Below are 23698 nucleotides of genomic sequence, written 5' to 3' on the forward strand. Positions count from 1 at the left end.
GATACAACAGCACTTTTCATTACAAAATCATCTCTGAATTTTGTAGAATTTATAGCCCTAAAAGAAATCAAAGTCACTCACTCCAGATACATCTCCTGAGTGCACGCTGGATATGAGGCCCATACCAGGAACTGGGCATTGCAGTGATGAGAAGCAGCAGGGGGTGGGTGGTGGAGGACAGACCCAAGCAGGATGAGATTCCCAGGTGGCCAGCACCAGCCAGGACAGAAGAGGCAGAGCTGGGGATCACCGGTGGGAAGGTCAACGCACAGAGACACTGCAAGAGGCAGCCGAGGGATATTTGCTGGCTGTGCAGGGTAAAGGTCTGCGCCAAGACCTACGGTGGTATCCACGCTATCCACAGCTGTGTGACTAGGTACGTCCTCAAGAAATTGAATTCAATGGACGAGACACTGCCCGGGGTCACTGTGCCTGCTAGAGCCTGGCAGCAGGCAGAAGGAACCAGAAAAAGAGAGCCCGGCCCCAGAGGACAGCAGCTGGTGGAGGAGTGAGAGAGTGGGGGAGGAGGAGGGCATGGAACCAGGAGAAGGGAGTGGAGAAGAGGGGCAGCGGTGCTGCTTCCAGGGCCAGGGAGCAGCATGAAGACAGACAAGGGTCTGCCGCATCTGGAATGGCGAGGCCGTCTCCTTGGCAGGAGCAGTTTCAATAGAGTGGTGCAGACAAAGACAGCTTTTTTCAACCTTACCTAATCGGTATGGTTTTTGTTTTTCATTTAATAGATACCAAAGAATCCACACAATAGCTGAATGGATATAAGTCATATCGTATTACTCCTCTGCTTCAAACCCCCAAACGGCATCTCATCTCATCAGAAGAAAACCCACCAAATGCACCAAGACCTATCCGCCTTCTGCTGTGGCCTCCCCTCCTAGTCCTACCCCCTTCTGCAGTGGCCTCCCCTCCTAGTCCCGCCCCCTTCTGCAGTGGCCTCCCCTCTAGTCCTGCCCTCTTCCACCGTGGCCTCCCCTCCTTGTCCTGCCCCATTCCGCCACGGCCGCCCCTCCTAGTCCTGCCCCCTTCCGCCACGGCCTCCCCTCCTAGTCCTGCTCCATTCTGCTGTGGCCTCCCCTCCCCACACTTGTTCCGGCCACACTGGCTTGGCTGCTGGGCGCACCTTCCCACCACACTCCTGCCTGAAGAGCCTCTGCACCTGCCGAGCCCCTGCCCTCTGCTCACCCCACAGCCCACAGGACCTAATCCTGGCCTCACTTAGGCCTCATCCCGAGAGAGGCCCTTTGTCACCCCTAGCTACTCACCACCCTGTTACTCAGGGTTACTTCTCTCCCTGGCCTTTGTGACCTGACGCAGTTTATCTATTTGTTTACTCTGTCTCCCCTACTAAAACACATTTTCAAAGACATCAAGAATTTTATCTGACACTGTATCTCTTAAATCTGGAACGGTGTTGCACATAGTGGAAGCAAAATGCCTGTTAAATTAATAATGGCACTCAATAAATTAAGTATCAGACCAGGGGGTTCAGGAGCTGTTTGGAAGAGAAAATACCTCTAAGTATTGGGTTGGTGCTGCTAACACCTAACTTGAAACATAATTATTTCAAACTTCCCTAAGTTTCCCCATCATGCAAGTAGACCCCAGACATGCAGCAGCCCCCACACAGATGCACTTACAGTAATCGCAGGTGGTATAAAGTGCGATTGTCCTGCTTGAGCCACGGCCCTTTATCGAACTTCAGGTATTCAATGTCCTCTACCGCCTAAGACAGGAAAAATTCCAATTTAAACAGAGAACCCCATTTTAGAAATTTAAATGAAATAACTTTTTTTTGAGACAGGGTCTGGCTCTATCATCCAGGCTGGAAAGTAGTGGCACAATCACAGCACACTGCAGCCTTGGCCTGCTGGGCTCAAGCAATCCTCCCACCTCAGCACCTCAGCCTCCCGAGTTGCTGGGACTACAGGCATACGCCACCACACCTGGCTGATGTTTGCATTTTTAGTAGAGATGGGGTCTCGCCATGTTGCCCAGGCTGGTCTCAAACTCCTGGGCTCAAGCGATCCTCCTGCCTCAGCCTCCCAAAGTGCTGGGATTACAGACGTGAGCCACCATGGCTGGCCACGAGGTAACATTTTAATACATTATAAGCTATGAATATTTGGCAGGAAGAATCACACCGTAACAGAATGGAAGTGAAGCTGGCTGACCTTTAACGAAATGGTGGGGTTCAGAGTTGCATCACAGTATGGCCTTGCCTAGCTAACACTCAGGGATCAAGTAGGACAGACATTACCCTGCAGGCTGGGAGAAAAGGACAGGTGAGAACAATGAAGACTAGGGGAGAAAAATCAGCCTTCAGGACAGGCTACTCATTTCTTCCCAAGTAAGTTCCTTCTAAAAGGCAAAACCTAGCGCCTCAAAATGACAAAAGAATAAGATAGAAACCCATTACCTAGAGAGACCTAATGATCTAGGTGCCCGGCCTCAAGGCTGGCTGTCTACACAGTCTGACCTTCCAGAGGAGTAATCTTTCCATACGCACTCTCTCCTCACAACAGGCCAAACTCATGAACCCTCTTTAGTTTCGGGAATTTGGGTAAATTCAAAAATGAACTCAAATAACATATTATTAGAGACAAAATGTATTATTCTTCTTCTAAGATACATGCCACCTAAACAGTCTCTCAAAGGTATATAAATACTCTAAAAACAGAAACAGAAGGCGGAGGAGAAAATGAAATGTAATTTAATCAGTCTGAGTAGAATAAACCAAGGTCTCAAAAGAACTTTACAACTGGCAGTAGGAGAGCCTGGGCGAGAATGCAGGGCTTCCCTCTGCAAGGAGAATGCTACTCTCTGTGCAGAAAAGCTCAGTTAACCTCCCTCTTCTCACCCTCCCAATGCTGAGAGGCAACTGAAGCGTGCTTGTCACCCCAGCAGCCAACTATGCAAAGCTTCTCTGTTACACAGGCACCACTCACACTTCAAGACCAGATCCTGAAACTTGTATTTTCTTCTAGAATTGTTACACCTCATTTTGTTTTTAGTAATTTATGCTTAATATATAAAATACAAAATAAAAAACTTGTTTTTTAACAAATGGATGCTCAATTGCCTCAGTACCATTTAGGAAACAATTTTCCTCTACTTCATTTTTGTAATTATCCTTTAAGGAACTAACTTTGCCAAACTGAAGATACTTACACACAGGTGCATACATGTTTCTGGACTCTTGTTTTGTTCCATTAAGCTCTTTATTAATTCTTGCATTAACACCACAATGCTCTCCTTACTACAATCGTATAGTTTGTTTCTGTATGTGAGAGGGCAAATGTTCTTTCGTTATTCTTCTTCAGATGTTTTAATGTTTGTCTGGCTGTTATTCATAAAGTTCCCTGAAAACTACACCAAGATTTACTAGACTTTCACAAAACACACTAATTTAAGGAAAACTGTTATCTTTACATGTAAATCTTTCCCATTAACTAATCCAACTTTCAATTTTCCATCTCTTTAATAAAAATGGTGGAGTGGATGACCCAAGATTCTGTGACATCTGTAATTTTCAGATCGTAGAAACCGAATTACTTGAAAGAAACTCGAAACCTCATGGCCAGGCGAGTGTGATGATGGGTTTGACTGGCACTGCTTTCAGGTGATAAAACAGTGATGTTTGTTAAGACCAGTGGGAATCTAACTGACGATCTGATTTGCAAGAACCTTACACATGAATCAAATGTAGGAATAACTTTCAACTTTTCAACCATTTTCTTACCTTTTTTGAATCTTGAGCTTCCCTTGCAGAATACTGTAAAACCTCACATTTTTCACTGTAAGAAAAAACAAGATGAAATTCAGTGTAAACTTTTCCAAGCTGAAGTTAAATGTACAAATGAATACATACCGCTAAAGTCTCCTGCTCAAATTTAAAACCTCACATTCTCTGCATTGGGCATTGTGCTGGGCATGTGAGGGTGCATTAGAGCTTGACTGGTTCAGGAGGACATGTTAAAAGAAGCCAGAATGTTCTCATGGCTGGCTTGACAGTGACAACAGCAAGACCATTTCCTCGTTTCCCTTCTCCTGACTACACTGCCCCCAAGCCAAGGGCGTGACAGGCCACAGCCATCACTGTCCACAGGAGCAAGGTACATGAGCCATGTCAGCAGCTGCACATACCATCGCCAAATGCAGTGCCCGCTGCAGGGAAGAACAACGAAGCCCAGGGCCTAACCGAGCACAGGCAGAGGGCATCTTTACACCACAGCACCCTCCACAGGCCAGGGCCTAACCGAGCACAGGCAGAGGGCATCTTTGCACCACAGCACCCTCCACACATTTAGGATGTAAACATACAGGGTAAGTAAACACTCCAAGAACGTACAAGCTATTTATTCTCATATTGAAATCAGCATCTGACCCCTACAATGGTACCAAACAAACTTCACCAACTCTGCTGACCATCTTCAACAGACCACTGGTTGATTAAATTACGTAGTACAGGTAAAGTGCTTGTATTTTATTAAGTCTCATCATTACTGACTCACATCACTTCCAAAGTGTAGGAAAAAGAAAAAAGTCTTCAAGCTCTACAATCACTCAGTAACACATCTGTTCCACACAAGTCTATAACTCACAATTCACAGAGTCATACAACTGGATAATAGATTCTTACTGCAACGAGATCACTGCACTCCTCACAGCACCCTTAAGATCAACATAAATGGTCAGAAACTGTAAGCAGAGTGAACAATAAATCCATAGTGAGGAAAGTAACTTACTGCATTTGCCATTAGGGCTGGCAAGGAAAAGGCCACGCTAATTACAGGACTTGCTGTATTGCTTCCTGAACCTCTACAGCTACCCACTGTTATTACGAAGAGAAAGGCACAAAGTGACAAAGGAGAATAATTCCCTCTGCAAGTCACCTAAGTGAATATTCAACTGAAGTGTATAGGAGACAGAGGTCTTAAACATCCCTGATGAACAGGGCTGGCACAGAAACATTATTTGTTCTCACACAGCAATATGAAAGGTCACAAACTATCTGACGTATTTGCACAAGAGTGGTCATGAGAGATCAGGATGATGTGACAGTTTCGTTCAACACACATAACTGAACAGACATTAGCTGAAGCCCCACCAGGAGCCAGGTGCTGTGTGGGGTACGGAAGGTGGGGAAGACAGGGCTCCTGCCCTTAATGAGCTCCAGACCCCAAACTACCTGATGAGAGTAACCTGGAGAGTCCATTTTCTATCTTCTGTGCGCCTCCATTCAGCATGCTAACAACCTCGGCAACAGACAAATAAAACCGCCTCCGTCCAGTCACACCTGCCTCTCATTCCCACTGCCTTGTGAAAGGAGGCCTAAAATAAGAAGGTATCAAGTGTGGAGTCAGGGATCTGGAGGAAACCCCCATAAAGGGCTGGGCCAGCAGTTCACGTGCGACCTCAATGGTGGTTATTCCTATAGGTCGCTCAGGGCCGAGGAGAGCCACAAGCTGTGTTACTGAACCCCCAAGTTACTTCAATACTTCCAGAGCCTCCCCAGCTCCTCACCCACCTTAGAACAATCTGAAACAATAAAGACAGTTACAAAACTCGCTACATGTCAGGCTGGTCACTCAGCGCTCCTCTTCTTGTCTCTGAAATCTCAGAGGAGATGATTCTTTCTCAAAAAGGCCTTCCCTACCCTGTCTTGTGTACCTCTGTGTCTCAGCTAACACTGACACTGGGAGCTAGCAGTGTTGGAGCTGAGTAAATAAATATATGTTGAACACGGGAATGGCCAAATGTTGGTGAAACTAAGTTGATACTCATTAACACATTCACAATTCAGGTAATGAGGAGAAAGACATGTACGCCTAAGATCTGGGTCACAAATATTGACAAAGCCAGAAAATACACATTCCTATGAGAGTTAGCTCATTGTACCTCTTAAAATCCCACAATACAAATATTTTGGAAAAGGCTGCAATGCTCTTTATGCATTCATAAGCAACAAATACAAAAACAGTGAAACATCACCATATATCAGCACGTGACAAAGAGAAGGGCTAACACAGGAGGAACTGCTCAAAGACAGGAGACACAGAACTTCAACGGAGCCATCATCTTGTCAGGTCAATCTGCTTTATTTCAAATACTAGTATTAAAACTAAAAACATTTCTCTTATTTAGTTTTGATTTTACTGTTTATTAATTATCTATGATCTAACAATATTGTCTTCTAAGGTCTAACCTAAGATCTAACAATAAAAATATTCAGTATTTAACTAAACCATGGTTTAAATATACAAGCCCGGGAAACCTAATATTGTTTCTGTTGGAAAATAACTCCTGAATTCTAAAATGCTAATGGCCAATAAATTTTAAAATACAACTCGTCATAGGTTTCTTGCAATTTTACACAAAATAGTTTCAGCCAAATTTCATAGTGAATTTCTATGAGAAAACTTTTAAGATCCAAGTCCATCACAAAGCTGCAGTTTGATCTTGGTCTACAATTCAGCACTTAAAATAATGCATACTGCATAGAGTACATCTGGTACTCATTCTTCAATGTGTGACAAATGACCCCTACATCAAGTGGCTCCCATCAATCCATATGGCTTGAGCTGTCAGGTAAGATCTACTTTAACAATGAACAGAGACTGTATCTGTTCCTAAAACAGGAGCTAAAAACACAGCAAGACCAAGTGGTAAGAAATAAATGCTTGAGGCTTAACGAGTCTATGAGGGCGGCAAAGTAAAAGAAACTCTTGCCCTGTGCGCGGGCTGAAACCAGCCATTATTTTGCTGATGCTGTAGCTAGAAACTCCATTTGAGAACTTATGACAAAGCTCTTTCTCAGTGATGTTTTTGAAGCCAGAAGATCTCCAAGAGTAATTTTTGAGCCTGAAACTCTAGGGTCAACTATCTCTGTTTATGCTGTTTATTCACGTTGGCTCTAGATACTTCCCTTGGTATTGTGGCCTTGGAAACAGGGCAGTACAACAGGTTAAAAGGAAGCCAGAGGCCACCCTGTCTTCTTACCACCTAAGAAAGAAACGCTCACCACAAACAAGCAGAGATGACATAAACGTTAATACTTACGGTACAGAAAAAACTCCCTGAATAGAACATTTCTCTTATTCACTTTCGATTTTATTATTACCTATGGTCTAACAATATTATCTTCTAAGGCTGTTCATTGTAAATATTCAGTATTTAACTAAAATAAATTTAAAAATAAAACTTTTTTTCTAAAATTGCTATACTTTTGTTTTTATTCACAACTTCACAGTTACTTTGAAATTTTAAACAACAAGAACATGAGATTTTTAGGCACCAAAAGAGGCTTAGGGTTTTAAAAAGTATGAGAAATAGTATAAAAATCTTCATTTCAAGCATTATTCAAACAATCTGAGTTTAACTGGACGTGAATGAGTGTGGCAGACATTCCTTACACACGAATATACCCAAGAAGTGCAGAATGACAAGCCATAGGATGAGTGAAACCACATTTTCCACGTGCTTTCAACAAAGAAAGAAAGGGGGAAAAGAAAGAAAAACAGTCTGGTGGTGTTTCCTTCATCTAATCCAAACATCTCTCAAGGACATCAATTAAGAATGTCCAGAGAAAGTGTTATCTTTCATGAATTTTCTCCATGAATACACTTCCAATCAATCCTTCTAGGTAAACACGAATGTTTAGTTGCCACCTGAAGTAAAAATACACAAGTTCTCTATGGTAAAACCTGTCATGGAATAGAGCTTGGTTTACTTCTAGCATCAAAAAAATTCAGAAATATAGCAGAGCAAAAGTACTGACAAGATAAGCAAACCGAAACAAATAAACCAATAAACCCCACAAAAATCAAACTGAAATGTCTCCTGTTTTTCTTATTTATAAACATCAGATTAAACATCTCAGACAATATCCACTGCAGTAAATAAGACAGAAAACTCCCTGGGCTGTTGGGGCCTAAGAAACGAGTGGCGAAGAAGTTTTAGCCCCGTAAATCAGTCGTGTGTTTGGCTCACCTCATCTCAGGGAGAAAGGTTTTCTTATAGGCATTCTCAATGTCCTGCAGATAGGCAGAGGTGATCTTCATTTCATGTGGCTAAACAAAAGCAGAAAAATCAAACTGGGAAACATTTAGAGTTCATTCTCTTTGACCTGTGCGTATATAAAATGCGAAGACAATCACTGAGCACCATTTTCTTACAACTCACACGGGGCAGTGTGGGGACTGCGGGGTGACAGTAAAGGGTCCCAACATCAGCTAGAGTCATTCTCCTTCTACTACAGTGAACACCTGAGCCTGCCCAAGTGCTCCCATAGCGTGACTTTCTCCACACATTCTAAGATGTATACTTAGGGCAAGAAAGATGCCTGTTACGAAGCAGCACTGCCTGTCTTTCCTGTCTGCCTCGTGCCTGAGTGCAGGAATGAAAGAGCACCAAAAATTGGGGGCAGTGGCCTGTCTGTCCGCCATCTGTCCTCAGCACACTCTCTTCTTGTCACCTGGCTCTCCCTGCATCTCTCCAACTTGCTCGCCACCTCCATCGCTCACCCATCTCCCTGCAACCACTTCTCCCACTTTCTACGGCTGTCACCTCTCTCATCATCTGAAATGCACTATGCCAATTTCAGAAACTTGAAAATCTAATTATGAGTAGCAAGTTTTAAAATTTAAAACTCCTTACAGTTTCACACTATCTTCTCAGCCCGTTTTGTTTTCTTCACATCATTTACCTCTATTTGATGTATTTATTATTTATCTCCTTGCTTGCTGTAGGTCTCCCCCATCAGCATATGAGCTCACGGGTGAGGACCTCATCCACCCTGCTCACTGGTATATCCCTAGCACCAAGCAGGGTCTAGGACAGGGTGGATGCTCAATCAACACTTACAGGAGAGAGAGGAAGGAAGAAAGAAACGAATAGGCCTGCGGTTTCAACCTACAAAATGATGAAAACATTCTAAAACTGGATTATGGCAAGAGTGGCAACAACTTGGTAAATTTACCCAAAATCATTCAGTCGTACCCTTAAAATGGGTGAATTTTATGGAGCATAAATTATACCTCATTAAAGCTGTTCAAAATAAGAAAAACCCTATCATTCAAAGAATAAATATTTACTGAACATGTATTAATTCTAGTAATGCGACGGGGCACAGGGAAAGGATGATACAGGCAATGCTGCACTTCATTGCTCTGTCAAAAGGGGGAAAGGCAGTAATTGGGAGTTCTATTTTCCAATAAGGACTTGGTGTCTGGGCAGAGACCATCTTTGTTCATCTTTGCAGCCTCCTAGGTGCCTGGCACAGGCGCCTTGCATATAGGAGGTGCTCTGTATTAGAGGAGTGAGTGAAATCAACAAAAGTATAAAAGAGGTGATATGATTCTAAATCTCTATCATTAGCTATGTGCCAAGTAGAATAAGATTAAATGTTAACTGATTATAAAAGAAACTCTAGTGTAATATAAGCCCGTAACACGCAACATAACACAACCATCTCAGAACTCTGACCTGAAGTTACTTGATAAAATATGTAGTTATTGATCACTTTGACTGTTTTCTTAGAATCTAGAAATGGTTTTCGGATATTCCTATCAGTTATTCCCAAAAGGTGCAATACTGAGACACAGACTGCATTGAAATAAAAATCAAAATAAGAACACAGACTTACTGATAATGTGATGTCTTTTATAAAATGGGGTAATTTTAGCTGATGACAGTATTGAAGACTTTACTTGGAAAAATTAAAAAGTTGACAGCTCTACTTTAGACCTCAGAATTATTTTTGAAATACTGTTTTCCCAGATAACAAAAGAATTATCTAGAGAATGTTAAATGTATGACTTTGTTTTTCTCAATAAATGTCAGCATAATAAGCAAAGGTGTCCAGTTAGTCCACTGAGAAACAAACATTTTGAACTTGTAGTTCCCTCCTTTTGCCACTTGATGGAAGGTTCTTAGAAGTCTAGCTATACAATATACTTACAAGCATATGCTTAAACAATACAAGTTCCAGAGTGGCAATAGAAAGGCATACATAGACATCTTGCTGTTTCTACTATTGCAACAGAGAAGGAAAGTTAGTCCCATGGATCTTTCAGGAGCAGCAAAAAATAACCAGAGCTTTACTGTTGCCCTGACAAGAACCCACCATCCAGAGAGGTATTTCCTGAGCACCTACAAGAATTCCAGCACTGAGGATGGGCATCAGAGTGAGGAACAGGCAGGTAGCCCTGCATTTTCATCACAGTATCAAAAAGGAGACCATATTCTCCTCCAGGAAAAAATAACATAGTATTAAACAAGCAGTGAAACCCCGTCTCTACTAAAAATACAAAAAAAATTAGCCGGGCATGGTGGCGTGCGCCTGTAGTCCCAGCTACTTGGGAGGCTGAGGCAGGAGAATGGCGTGAACCCGGGAGGCGGAGCTTGCAGTGAGCCGAGATCGTGCCACTGCACTCCAGCCTGGGTGACAGAGCGAGATTCTGTCTCAAAAAAAAAAAACAAAGAACTCGCCATAGGGCAAAGACGGTCTTTGTTTCATCTCAGGATCCTCCATCAAGCCGCCAACAGAGCTACCGACGGCCACAGGGTCACTTCAAAAGGCGTTGCTTCGAGGCCACCTAATTAAGATCCAATGAAAACTACAAAGAGTAAATGGATGTGTGTGGATATCACTGCTCTACTGTTCTAGAATTGGTAAGTAAGAAAAAGGGGGAGAGGCACGATTTGCGTTAAATAGATTGAAGTGACAAGGGATATTAGAAATTGCTTCCAATGTGGAAGAAAACAATAGGACACAAAAACCTCATCAGAGAACAGAAAGGTACGTGACAGAGGGATGGAGGACGCTCTGCCAGGAGGCCCTCCCCAGCCTCCCAAGTTTAAACAGCTGAGGGGACTCGGGGACCACAGTGGGACCGCAGAGCACTGGAGGGCGGCAGGCCCGCAGGCTGTGGCACCAGGCCCAGCCATGGGGTCTCCCCTCCACCCCTGCAGATGCCCTCTCTCAAGTGGGAACAGGGTGTGTGTCACTCTCCTCGTGAGGACTGGTAGGAATTAGTATAAATGCTATTAAAACAGGGCTTTTAGTGCTGATCTACATTCAAAATAGAGATGCTTGGCCTTTGATTGAAAACTGCATTACATCTCCTTTCTTCTGAATCCGCCTCTGGACCTCTGGAACGGGCACATCGATGTAAATCACCAGGTGGGGGGGCAGGTAATCGCAGATGGTGACGCTCTTCACCTCGTTGTAGTGATCCACACCTGGCACATAGGAGAAAGGGGCACTGTCACCTACCAGTCCCCACACAGGTTTCCAAAACACACTCCTCCTTGAATAAAAGGGCAAACATACATGCAATTCTCAAAGCCACGTACCAATCTACAAACCCTATCTCGGTCACAGTTCTAAGCACTGACCACACACATGGCATGTGACTGTGCTCCAGGTGCCACAGGGCATGTGCAGACAGCAGCTGTGGTGCCCACAACCCTGCAAACAGGGCTTGTCGCCTCCACTGTATTTACAAACCAAAGGTCTGAGGCCCAGAAAAATTAAGCTACTTACACAGAGTAAAATACCAGCATTTAAACTGTGACCTTAATCATCCTAAAAGACAGATCTTTAGCACATCTTAGCCACATTTAAGGGTTCACTTTTGCTCCTGAGGCAAGACGTAGGTCACGCAAGATGGAGGTCACAGTTCAGTGATCTTTGAACTGAAATATATTCCATATACTTGCAGTATATATGTTGCAGGTATATAGTATACATGCTACTATATTTCTTCATAGTAATAATAGATACAAGAGTCTGGTCTTCTCTGAAGAATAAAGAACAGCTTTAAATACTTTATTTTTCAAATAACTCAGCTGAAAATCATCAAGCTACATTTATCCCGGTTCAGTAGTATAATCAGCTGCACAGAAGTATCTACTGAGTCAGATTTAGTGACAAAATGAAATTGAAAGCAGCTAAGGCTGAGGAATAATTCTCCTAAAGTGATCACTACACAGAATGCATAATCCAGACGGCACCCGCAGGGCCCGTGCCACCCAAGGGAACCCTGCCGCTCTTCAGAGCACTCTGCACCTGCACGTGCTCATGCACACCCGACCTCCCAGAAGCCAACAGAGAGTGCACACCAGTGCATGTGGAGAGGCCATGCTGAGAAGCCATCCCCTCTGCAGCTTTTCACGTGTGGAACCTTCCAGAAGTGACAGACGGCCATGCTAGGGTCCACAGAAAGACAACTATTTTGCTTTAAAGGAAATGGGCTGGGCACAGTGGCTCACGCCTGTCATCCTGGCACTTTGGGAGGCCGAGGTGGGCGCAAATCACTGGAGCCCAGGAGTTCAGGACCAGCCTGAGGAGCATGGTGAAATCCCATGTCTACCAAAAATACAAACATTAGCCAGTCTCCTAACCTAGTCTCAAAATAAATACATAAAAATTTTAAAAATTAAATAAAAAAAAAAAGTTCCAGTGAGCATTCCTAGTAACCTCACTCTAGAGGCAATTGTGGGATGAGCCTTTGGCTCAGGGTCAGGAACGGCATGAGCTAAAGAACAAGGAAGACCACCCAGGAGGAGGTGTGACAAAGCAAAGGATGGAGGCTGCCAGTGGAGTACCGTTCACCTGAGCATACAAACACAAACCCGCAGCCAGGCAGAGCACACGGGACCTCGGGTCTGCTTCCTGACTGCTGGACCGGTAGCAGGCCGGTCTCTCCTGCTGCTGAGGTAAAACCTCCCTTCACCGAGTCTGCTCTCACCCTGCTTCCCACCCTCACCCTTACTCCTGTCAGTACACCCACTTCTCAGGTGGTCCCCACCTTGCTCTATGCCACCTGTCCTTTAGCCAACATGATCTGCTTTCCCCCAGCCCAGCACTCAAACGACTCTGGCTAACATCACCAGCCCCCGAAAGGTGAAACGCGACAGTCACTTCTCAGTTCCCATCAGAGTCACAGCACATGTGACACCAACAACCAACCCTCCCCACATCCCCTCTGCTTCCTCCTGTGCACCTCTGATCATTCAGCTTCAATCCCTCAGTGGGGGTCTCATCACCCCAGAAATGGTCCCCAAAGGATCTGGTCTCAGCCCTCCCCCATCACCCCTTGGGCTCTCCCAAGGAAAGCATGCTCACGGTCAGTGCTGGACCCCCAACGCCTGCAGACTCCAGCCCAGGCCAGTCCTCAGACTTCAGCAGACACTCAGCAGATGCCGACAGGTATCTCCTGCCACCTTGCCACGGGAACCTCACACTCAGGAATCCAACACCCAAACATGAAGCCACATCGGTCCACTGCCCCTGTGCATCCTTCCCCCTTAGCGGCCCACTAGCCAGGGCAGGTCCACGCCACTCCCCACTGTGCACACAGGAAAGCACCCACCCAGGCCTGCCCAGTGTCCCTCCTGAGCGGCAACTCCCACTGCCCAGTGCAGCCTCCCTGCTGTGCACGCCTGTCCCACCCCAATTTCCTCCCAGATAGGCTCCTTCCCCTTCCGTCTCTCCTCACCAAATGCATCCTTCAGATGAAGGCCTGCAACCATTTTAAACTTACATCTAACCATGTCTCTGCCATGCTAAAAATCCTCCAGTGGTCCCTCACTAGTTTCAGGACAGAAGCCAAGCATCCTCGCCGAGGCGCAGCTCCTTCCTCGTGCAGCCTCATCCAGCATCATTCTCCCCCAGCACCCAGCCCTCACTATAGGACACCACCACCAGCCTGTGGCAGACGCAGGCTTCTCCACCATCCCCACATGTCCCTCACTCCCACTGCGCTACAGATGACAGGCCATTCATCAAAACAGCTGTCCCTGACACTATCCCATCTCCCAGCCGGTTACACATTTCTCCTATGTGCCCCCAAAGCACCCAGGAGTAATGCTCAGGAGTGCTAAGTACACTTGATTACAATGAACCATCCCCACTGGTTCAACAGCCCCCAACCCCAGGCCCGTGGGAGCCTTGTCTTAAGTTTCTTCATATTCATATCCCTAGCACCTAAGAGAGCCTGCCACACCACAGGCACTCCAGAAACACTTGCTGGTGACCTGACCCGCTGCTCAGCATGTCCAGGGAGGATCAGCCCCTATCAGAAGCACGGGCTTGCAGCGCTCTTGCGGGCGGCAAGCTCACAGGTGGAGTACCGGCAACACCAGGACACACAAGCAGCCAGAAGCAGGCGCCTCCTCCACAGAATGGTCACCTGGCTTGCTTCGGCCTCCTCTTTCATTAATCAACAGTACTTCCTCTGAGCTCCCAGATTCCAGCTTTCCACTGGCTCCAGCCACCCCAGTCTACAGATGAAAATGCCGTCAGTCAGACTATCCACCAGGCCTATTCAACGCACCGCCCAACACAGTCCTAGTCACAGACACCCCAACCCCACCCTGACTCCTCAAGGTCAGCCTGCTTCAAACCAGGGGGTCTTTGTTCCTTTCCATTTGCCACTTGTCAGACCTTCCCCAATACAGCAACACAAAGCTACTGTCCTGAAAAACGGCAGCGTGTCAGAGGGAAGCACTGTGATGATGCTGGCAACTGGCAGGGCTAACATCCCAATTCATCAAAATCACACACTAGAAACTGGAAAGTCTGTTACAATTAGAGCTACAGCCTAGGTATTGCTAGGGCAAGCTAAGAGCAGGGGAGGTTCTAACGGGAGGCTGTGGGGGCTGCACTTTAAGCTGCGTGTGTTTGAGGTCCAGGGCTCCAATCTGCTTTCACAGGGAGACATGATAGCACAAAAGACACCTATTTCAGGAGGGAGAAAGGGTGGAAGATACTTAGGAAGTTCCTTTTTCCAGCGGAGACCGATTAAGTAATGGCATTTATTCATCTATCTAACAGACATTCATAAACACAGTAAGTGCAAGGTGAGTCTATCACAGCCTTTGCAAAGTCGCACCACACACCCAGAAGTGGGTCTGCAATGCTGACTCACACTGCTTTCGGATGAATCCCTGGTTGTACATCGCCTCCAGGAACACAAAGTCACTGAAGATGGAGCGCTCCAACACAACACCTTGTCCTGTTTAAACATAGGCAAACAGAAATTGAAAATCAGACAGATAGCAAAGCACTGTCAACTGATCACCGCATTTCAGAAAAAAGAAAATATCATTTACAATTCCATTTCCACACCAAAATACTGAAAAGAACATATACATGTTTGTAAGTGGGAAACCATTTTCAAAAACTGAAGTATCTTTTCAGTTTTGAGCAATATAACATCATTTCATTAAGTCAGCTATAACAGAAAGCATCCAGTTAATACAAAAAGTGCTTGTTTTTAAATAACGTATTCCACCCCTACGGTGCCCACCCCCATCCTGCTCCTGCCCCCACCATTCCAGTCAGATCTACTGATGTTGGGCTACTTCTCAACCTCACCTCTGTCCACTCCCAGCCTCACTGGCTGTGTTACTATCACAGCAGCCCCGACGGACACTTGCGCAGCTCAGAGCACTAGTCCCCAGGGTCCCCAGCCAGCCTCCTTGCAGTCAGCCCTGCTGTGTCTGGGCAGAGGCCTCCCCTAATCTTCCTACCCAGCCTCTCCCCATAGCCTCCTTCCTCAGAGCAGCCACCACTCACTTGGGGCAAGACATTCCTGTTTCCACATCGAGTCTTCATCCCTCTACTAAAACACAGGCTTCCCTCCCTGTGGCGCCCTTAGCTCCCAGAATGGGTCTGGCACACAGCAGACATGCACTAAATATTTAATGAATACGTTAACCCAGTTCCAATTTGCCCCAAGAATACTGAGATGGGAGCAAGCTGCACTTTTTTTTTCTAAATGGGAAATAGGTTACTATAGCACCAAAAAAAGCAAGGTTTTATTTAACAAGTAAAATGTTTCTTTTTCATTTTAAGAAATGAGTAGTCAGAAGACAGGGTTGAAGAATGCTTTAAAAAGAACGTGGAGTAAGCCCGGATGTCAGTGTGAAGTCCACACTACGACATCAGCTCCTGGATTGGCTCCTGGTAAAGAACCTCAAACCAGAAACAGCACACCACATTGTTTTCTTAGGAGTAACACTAACCAAGATCAGGGTTTACGTTCATATAAGAAAAAAAGAAGCACTAATAAAATGTTTTCAACTTTTTCAAAGCAAGACAATAACTCCACCGCCGTACAACTGTGTAGATACGTGTCATGGACACACACTGCATCCGTGGAGACCTGAAGGAGCATAGGCAGCGGCTCCTAGCTCAGCTCTGAGAAGAAGCCCGTGAGCCGGCCACTCCCAGTGAAAACCACATTCTTGTTCTCACGGCTCAGACCCCATGAAGCCAACCCTAGTGGCGGCTGAGCTTGTGTGTGAGAAGCTCATCAGGGGCACTGCCAATCAATGAAAGCAGCAAGCACTGCAATATAAAACAGACACGAAGGCCCTAAGAATCCACCCATCTCCCTCTCTCCGCACACAGATGTGCCATTTGCTGCTACCTGTGAACTGAGTACCGCCGTGGCATGGTAGCTTTGACCAAAAATTGGCACTGCATCTGTCGTCCAACTCTCAGGATGTCTAGCATGCACTGCTGTTTCCCAGAATGATTACAGTAACCCCTCCCTGGACCCTAACCTCATTCTGCACACAAGTAGTCCATGTCCATGCCCTTTCATCCACCTTCCCTTCCTCTCCTAACTATACTTTCTGATCCCTGTTTCCGTCTCCCAGGCTCCCCAGTACACAGCTCTTCCTTTCTGCTTTGGATACCTTCAAGGGAAGCATCCTCCCCTACTGCACTGGCCTATGGGACCCTGTGTGTTCTGCCTCCCCCCGTCATCTTATCAAGATTCACGTCTGCCTCGTGGCTTTATGGTGATTCCGGCCTATCTCTGGGCCCTCCGGGACAACCCTATGTTGTTGGCATCCACATCTCTGTCTGCATGGCACATGCACAGTCTTCATAAGTGTGATCCCGTTTCCTCCTGGACACTTCTGTGCTCTCTTTTCCCCTTTGTTTTGACACATTTCATATCTAAATGAATATGTAAGTATAGAAGCTTAAAGCAGTGCCTTGAGAATTCTATACAATCCATAAATCTCACTCCAGTATCCATAGTGAAACAGCATTAAATTAATTCTGAAGCAAAAATAACACAATCTCAAGAAATTCATGATCTTATTGGAAAGACAGAACTCACCTCATCAAACACCCTTAAAGGAAAGCTCGACTCAGTGGCAATTTAACGTGGTTGAATTCTAGAATAGTGTTCAAGTACAGAACAGATCTAACTGCCCAGAAATACTGCACCTGTGGTCAGCAAGTGCTCCAAGGCATCCGAGTACTGCAGCAGGCGACTGCTGTACAACCAGGACTGCAGGCGGTAACTGTTGCCATCATTGCTTCTCGGATCATCGTAAAATTTCTCCAAACTACAGTTGCCATTATAGTCGGCGGCGAGGGGCTTCCCATCTCCTGTGGTACTGTCTGGATAATGAATCCCCGCTTCAGGAAAGTGCTTGAAGCCTGAAAGGAGAAACAGTTGGATGCAGTCTGATGCACATCACTCACTCCCCGCAGGGAGCAGTGGGGACTAGCCAAAACACACAGCCCGCCCAAATCTCACCGCCAGGGATGGAGCCAAAGACCTAGAGAAAGTCACCTACATGCCTGGGTTTCATCACGTATGAAGGGAACACACAACATATACGAGCAAGCATGTGAGCGAAAGAGCTTGCACAGTGCCCTTATCCAGGTTCCTCCTGAAAGGACTGCTCCCTGTAACCACAGGAGCCCCCTCTAGCGGGCAGCTGCTGTCATGCAGGTGCTACAGAAAGGTACAATGGACACTCAGCTGCACCAGGAGTCAGGAAGGGGCTCTAACTTTGGCTTTGGGACCCAGCTATGTGGCATCTGCTCACTGAGGAGTACACCCATCTGTGAGTGAGTACCGTCCTTGGCTCTATTTCAGAGGCTGTCACAAAGCTCAAACACGACAGTTTACGTGGAAGTGACCTGCTTACACTGCCCACATAAAATTCCAATTCAAATTGACAACCAGCATGGATTTTCACAAATTTTCCAAACATAAAAGATTAAAAACAGCTTTTTCTTGTTTCGCTTTATAAAACAGCTTTTTCAATAAACAAAAATGTAAAATACCCACCTTAGGCCCAATTATTAAATATTTAATATTATTTAATATTAATATTGAAGAAAAACCAGTGAAATAAGCAACCATATATCTGAGAAAAAGGTATCATTCTGTGTAACATAAAATCATACCTAGTTTCTCTGCTATTTCTTTTGCAAGTTTGCCTTTTCCAGTACATATATTGCCATCTACAGTTATCACTCTGCTGCGTTCTGTCAGTCTTTTGCTTGCTTTATCCCCAAGCAGGAAATGCCACATTCCATAGCGCAGCTTGCACTGCACACTGCTATGAACTCCTCTCTGAAAAACACAAAATCACACAGCAGCACATTGTGACCACTCTGGTTCCTGTAGGCATTAGTAACTATTAGGTAAAAATACCAAGAAACCTCTTGGTGATAAAAATGCCAACATCTACATCTTCATTGCCTATTAATTTGTTTAATTATCTGTCTATCCCCCACCACTCTGTCCATGTAAGTTTCGTTAAAGGCAGATATACTGTTTGTTCACTGCTAAATCCTCAGGCCCTGGAACAATGCCTGAAATTTTTATTAAATATGTTTACTATGTTCAATAAAAATTGGAGGGAGGGAGGGAGGGAGGGGTGGATGGATGGATGGATGGACGGACAGATGGGAGGAAGAAAGACAGGGATGGAGGGAAGCTCAGGAGTGAAGGGAAGGGAATAAAAAACATTTCTCTAATCCAAGCTTCTGTCCCCAGGTCCTGACCTAGTTACCCCACTGCCTATTAAACAGCTCCACCTAGATGTCCTGAAGGCACCTGAAGGTAACAGAGCTAAGGTGAAATGCAACATCCATACCCTAGCCCCCAAATCTGCTTTCCCTCACAGCAAGGAATATCCACTACCTAACAAGCAAAAGAGAGCAAATTTGAGTGTCGTCTTTGATACCTTTCTCCTTCCTTCAACTGCAGAATTACACACAAAATCCTAACTCTCCAAACTCTCTGGACACTGCATCACCTCCCTATGCCATGTGCTGACTCTGTAGACATCTTCACACCTCTCATCTACAAGGCAAAGGCCTGCTTCAGTGCCTGTCTCCAGCATCCCAATTTATTCTCCACACTAAAGTGAAAACATTCCTTCCAAAAAAAGAAAAGAAACATAACCAAAAGTAAAACAAACTGAAAAAGTTCAACAGATATGATGGGATAATAACCTTACTATATACAGAAATTGTACAGAACAATAAGAAAACAAAGAATAAAAACGCACAGCTTATTTTAAAATTATAAAATATAGCCAAAAACCACATGAAAAAGTGGTCAACCTTGCTACAAAAAAACAAAAGACTATTAACAAGGAAACATTAGTTTTTCATGTGTCAAAATGAGAAATAATTTAAAAAATGATTACAGAGTTAGGACAAGACAATGAGTACCATCCTAAACTGCTAATGGTAATGAAACCTAGAGGACACTGGGTCTACAGCATTAGGAATCCATTCAAAGAGTATATACATAAGATTGACCTATAAGGATGCTCAATGAAGTATGATGTAACATCAAAAATGCAAATAGAAACCCTTAAATGTCCGACAACGGAGGAATAGTTAAACAAAATTAAGGCATATCCATATTATGGAATACTAAGTACTCAGGAAAACACAAAAATATTAAAATACTTTATAGTGAAATTTAAATAAAACAGGAGAATATAAAATATCAAGATATTTTTCAATCTTGATTTGATAACTGAAGAGTAAGGAAGAAACAAGTTACAAAACAAGGCAAAGCAGACAATCCAATTTAAAAATGGGCAAAAGATGTAAACACCTCTCGCAAATGAAATTAACGCAGATAGCAAATAAGTATATGAAAAGATGAACACTGTATGTCATGAGATATTCCAAAGTTAAAACAAGATACCACTACGCATCTATCAGAATGGATAGCAATCCAAAGTAACCGACAGCCCCGCATGCTGGCGACGGACAGCCTTCACTTCTGGTGGAAGTCAAATGGCACAGTCACTCTGGAAGATGGCTTGGCAGCTTCTTAGAAAACTAGTCTTACTACATGAGTAATCACTCTTCCAGGTATTACCCAAATGATATAAAAATGTATTTCCAAAAAGAAATCTGCATGTACACGATTTCAGCAGCTTTATTCATAATTGCCAAAAACTTGAAGCAACCAAGATGCCCTTCAATTGCTGAATAAATTGAAGTACATCCATGCAATGAGATATTACTCAGTGATTAAAAAGAAATGAGTTACCAAGCCACGAAGACATAAGTGAATCTTACATAGATATTTCCAAGTATTCAAGGCGTCTGAAAAGGCAATATATTGTATGATTCTAATTATATGACATTCCAGAAAAGGCAACTATGGAAATGTTAATGAGATCTGTGGTTGTCAGGGGTTGGAGGAAAAGAAGGGTTTAATAGGTAAAGCAGAGGGGAATTTTTTAAGGCAGTGAAGCTACTCTGTACGAACCTATAATGGTGGAGACATGCTATTACACACGTGTCAAAACCTATAGAACCTTATGGCACAAAGAAAAAATCCATAGAACCTTATAGCACAAAGAATGCGCTCAATGTATGCACATTTTAAAAAACGCATTAGGTAGAAGGATCCCAGGATGTAAGGCAGAATGTGACAAAGCAATCCAACTGTGTTACAAATGTATGAAACAATTTCACTGAAGAAGGCGGGGGCAAAGTGCTAAGCAATGAGAGTAGTCAGTAAGAGTAAAGGCAAAAGGAAGAGGACACAAGCACTGAACTCCGTGTCTGCTCAACATGGCATCACCCAAGCACCTAGCAGGGCCCGACCTTTAAACGGCTCTTGACAGGGCCGCTACGTGAATTATCGAATGACAAGCGCGCGTGCCCCCGGCCTGCCACCTGCACACGGGCCTCCCGCATCAGGGCAGCCTCGGGGCCGATCACCTCCGCGCTCCAGCGTTTTGCTTAAAGCTGAGATAAAATGGCCTGGAGAAGCTCGTGGCCCCCTGAGGTCTGTCCACGACCAAAGACCAAACAATTCCGGAGGCAGGAGGGGTCCCCCAAACCCACCCGGAGAGCGACCCTGGGAGCCGCCGCCAGAGGCCGGGGGAGATGTGGAACTGCTCCCCACCCCGCCACCCCGCCACCCCGCCACCCCGCCACCCTGCCGCCCGCTCACCACGCGCTGGGCGCCCGCCGCCACGACCCGGGCGGACGCGGACGTCGCTGCCAGCTTCAGGAGCCGCAAGGCCATGGCTACCCGGTCAGCTCAGAATCAAGGACCCAAGAGGACGCGGTCGCGACGGGGCCCTCTCCCGCGGCCGGCGCGCTGCCGTGACGTCACGGCCGGGGTGCCCGCGGCGCCTGTCGGGAACCTTCCAGGGGGCGGGGCCGCGCCGAGGCCCTCGGGGGCTTCCGCGGAGACCGCCAGCGCGCTGCTAGGGTCCTGCGGGTTGGGGCGAGGGCCGAGAGGTGGGAGTTGGAGGTGAACGTGGGGGCGGCATGCTGGCTGCCCGGCCCCTGCCTGGGTTCTGAGTTGCTGCGGTGTCGCGGGAGCTGAGGCCGCCCAGGGCGTGGAGCGACTTCTGCGTCTCGTCCCAGGGTCCTGTGCTCCCCGCAGAATCCCCCAGGCGCGGTGTGGACGTCAAAGCGACCTCCTAGAGAACATTCCTAGCTCTCAGAACGTTCTCGCTGGGGAGGGAAAGTGGAAAAAGAGGGGGCGAGGAGCGGAGGGACGGGGTGGGACCCCTGTCGAGGGGCGCCTGTCAGGGAGAGGGACCTGGCAAGGCCGGCCTGGGTCGCCTCCGGAGCTGAAGGCTAAGTGGTCTCATCCAGGGGACCTGCTGTGAACACATTGAATAGCATAGAAAACAAAAGCACACGCTCCAAGTCCATCTCTTTTTTTTTTTTTTTTTTTTTTGAGGCAGAGTCTCGCTCTGTCGCCCTGGCTGGAGTGCAGTGGCGCCATCGCGCTCACTGCAAGCTCCGCCTCCCTGGTTGACGCCATTCTCCTGCCTCAGCCTCCCGAGTAGCTGGGACTACAGGCGCCCGCCACCACACCAGGCTAATTTTTTGTATTTTTAGTAGAGACGGGGTTTCACCATGTTAGCCGGGATGGTCTCGATCTCCTGACCTCGTGATCCACCCGCCTCGGCCTCCCAAAGTGCTGGGATTACAGGCGTGAGCCACCGCGCCGGCAAGTCCATCTCTTAAAATGTGCTCCCGTCAGGACCTGGGCTCTGGGCTCCACGAAGGAGCCTTGCATGTGAGGTTTCCTTCCAAGTATGCCTGCTGTTTGGAAGGGTTTTTATAATCTTTTGTGTTCCTCGGGCTTTCTGTTCTTAACCCCTTAAATATTCTTTAACTTTGTTTTCAACTTTTCAGAAATGATCATGCGATTGTAAAACAGTGGGAATGCAGCTGTGTAAACTAAGGCCGGTTCTATGGATGTTTCTATAATTGAAGAATTGCTTTTTGTCAAAAATACGGATTCCCGGTCCCCAACGCAGGAGGGTCTGGTTTTTAGATCCTGGGGGCCCCTGAAATCCATTTAACAAGCTTTAGGGTTCATGTCTGCTGTTTTTTGTCTTGTTTCCTTTGCCTTTTTTTTTTTTTTTTTTTTTTTGTACCTTCCAATGGATACAGTACATTTTTGTAGAATTCCATCTTGATTTACTGATAATGTCTTGGGAAATATCATTATGTATAGTTTTCGTAGTGGTTCCTCTAGGTATCACAGCATGCAGACGTAACTTCTTACAACCTATTTGCATGGATGTTTTGTTGTACCTGAGCGAGTTAGAAAAACACCACCTTTGAGACGAATTAAGAGTCCTTTATTAGCTGGCGACCGAGAGACGGCTAACGCTCAAAATTCTCTCAGCCCCGAGGAAGGGGCTTGATTAACTTTTATACCTTGGTTTAGGAAGGGGGGGGGGGTCTAGTTAAAACAATTTTTCAGAAGTAAAGTAGTCAAAAAGTTAAAAGGATAAATGGTTACAGGAAAGTGAACAGTTCAAGGTGCAGGGGCTTTAAGACTATTACAAGGTGATAGACCCGGGACTTTGGGCGTTATCAATCGGACAAATTCCTGGGAACTGCGGATGTAGCTTGCCACAGTATCTTACCAGTTAATTGCATTCTTGGATGTGGTGGGAGTCAGCCTGCACAAGTTAAGTCCTTGAGAAAGGGGCTGCCACTGAAAGAGCCAAGATGGAGTCTGTCTGGCTCTCTTAGCTAAGGGAGAGTCAATTCAGGTGGAAACAGGGCTAGGTGATTAAAGGAAAAGGGAGAATCTGAAAACAGTTAGTAAAAACCAGGTTGGGCATTACAGTTTTACTGGTTCAAGGGAAGTATTACTATATACTTCCCCGTCCCTCCGCTTCTCGCCCCCCTTTTTCCCTTTTCCCTCCCCAGATAGAACGTTCTGAGAGCTAGGAATGTTCTCTAGGAGGTCGCTTTGACGTCCACACTATATTAGACAGCATGAAAATAACTTCAGACCCCAATAGACCAATATCTCTCGTGAACTTAGACACAAAAATCCTTAACGAAACGTTAGCAAATTGAATCCAACACTATATGAAATGAATCATACACCACAAC

General features: G+C 45.6%; 1 protein-coding gene across 1 annotated transcript in view; it reads right to left on the reverse strand.

Moving 5' to 3' along the window:
• The window catches only part of NDUFA10 (NADH:ubiquinone oxidoreductase subunit A10), a 64268-nt gene extending 42921 nt beyond the window's left edge, over positions 1-21347 (reverse strand). The window contains exons 1-8 of the mRNA NM_001071805.1: positions 21273-21347; positions 18242-18410; positions 17267-17482; positions 14949-15035; positions 11135-11256; positions 8005-8084; positions 3755-3809; positions 1653-1738 (exon numbers count right to left, since the gene is read on the reverse strand). Of these exons, the coding sequence (NP_001065273.1) occupies positions 1653-1738; positions 3755-3809; positions 8005-8084; positions 11135-11256; positions 14949-15035; positions 17267-17482; positions 18242-18410; positions 21273-21347 (890 nt within the window). The remainder of the gene's footprint in view (positions 1-1652; positions 1739-3754; positions 3810-8004; positions 8085-11134; positions 11257-14948; positions 15036-17266; positions 17483-18241; positions 18411-21272) is intronic.
• Between the last annotated feature and the right edge of the window lie 2351 nt (positions 21348-23698).

Source organism: Pan troglodytes, chromosome 13 (genome assembly GCF_028858775.2).
Source record: "Pan troglodytes isolate AG18354 chromosome 13, NHGRI_mPanTro3-v2.0_pri, whole genome shotgun sequence".
In the NCBI taxonomy this organism is placed as follows: Eukaryota; Metazoa; Chordata; class Mammalia; order Primates; family Hominidae; genus Pan; species Pan troglodytes.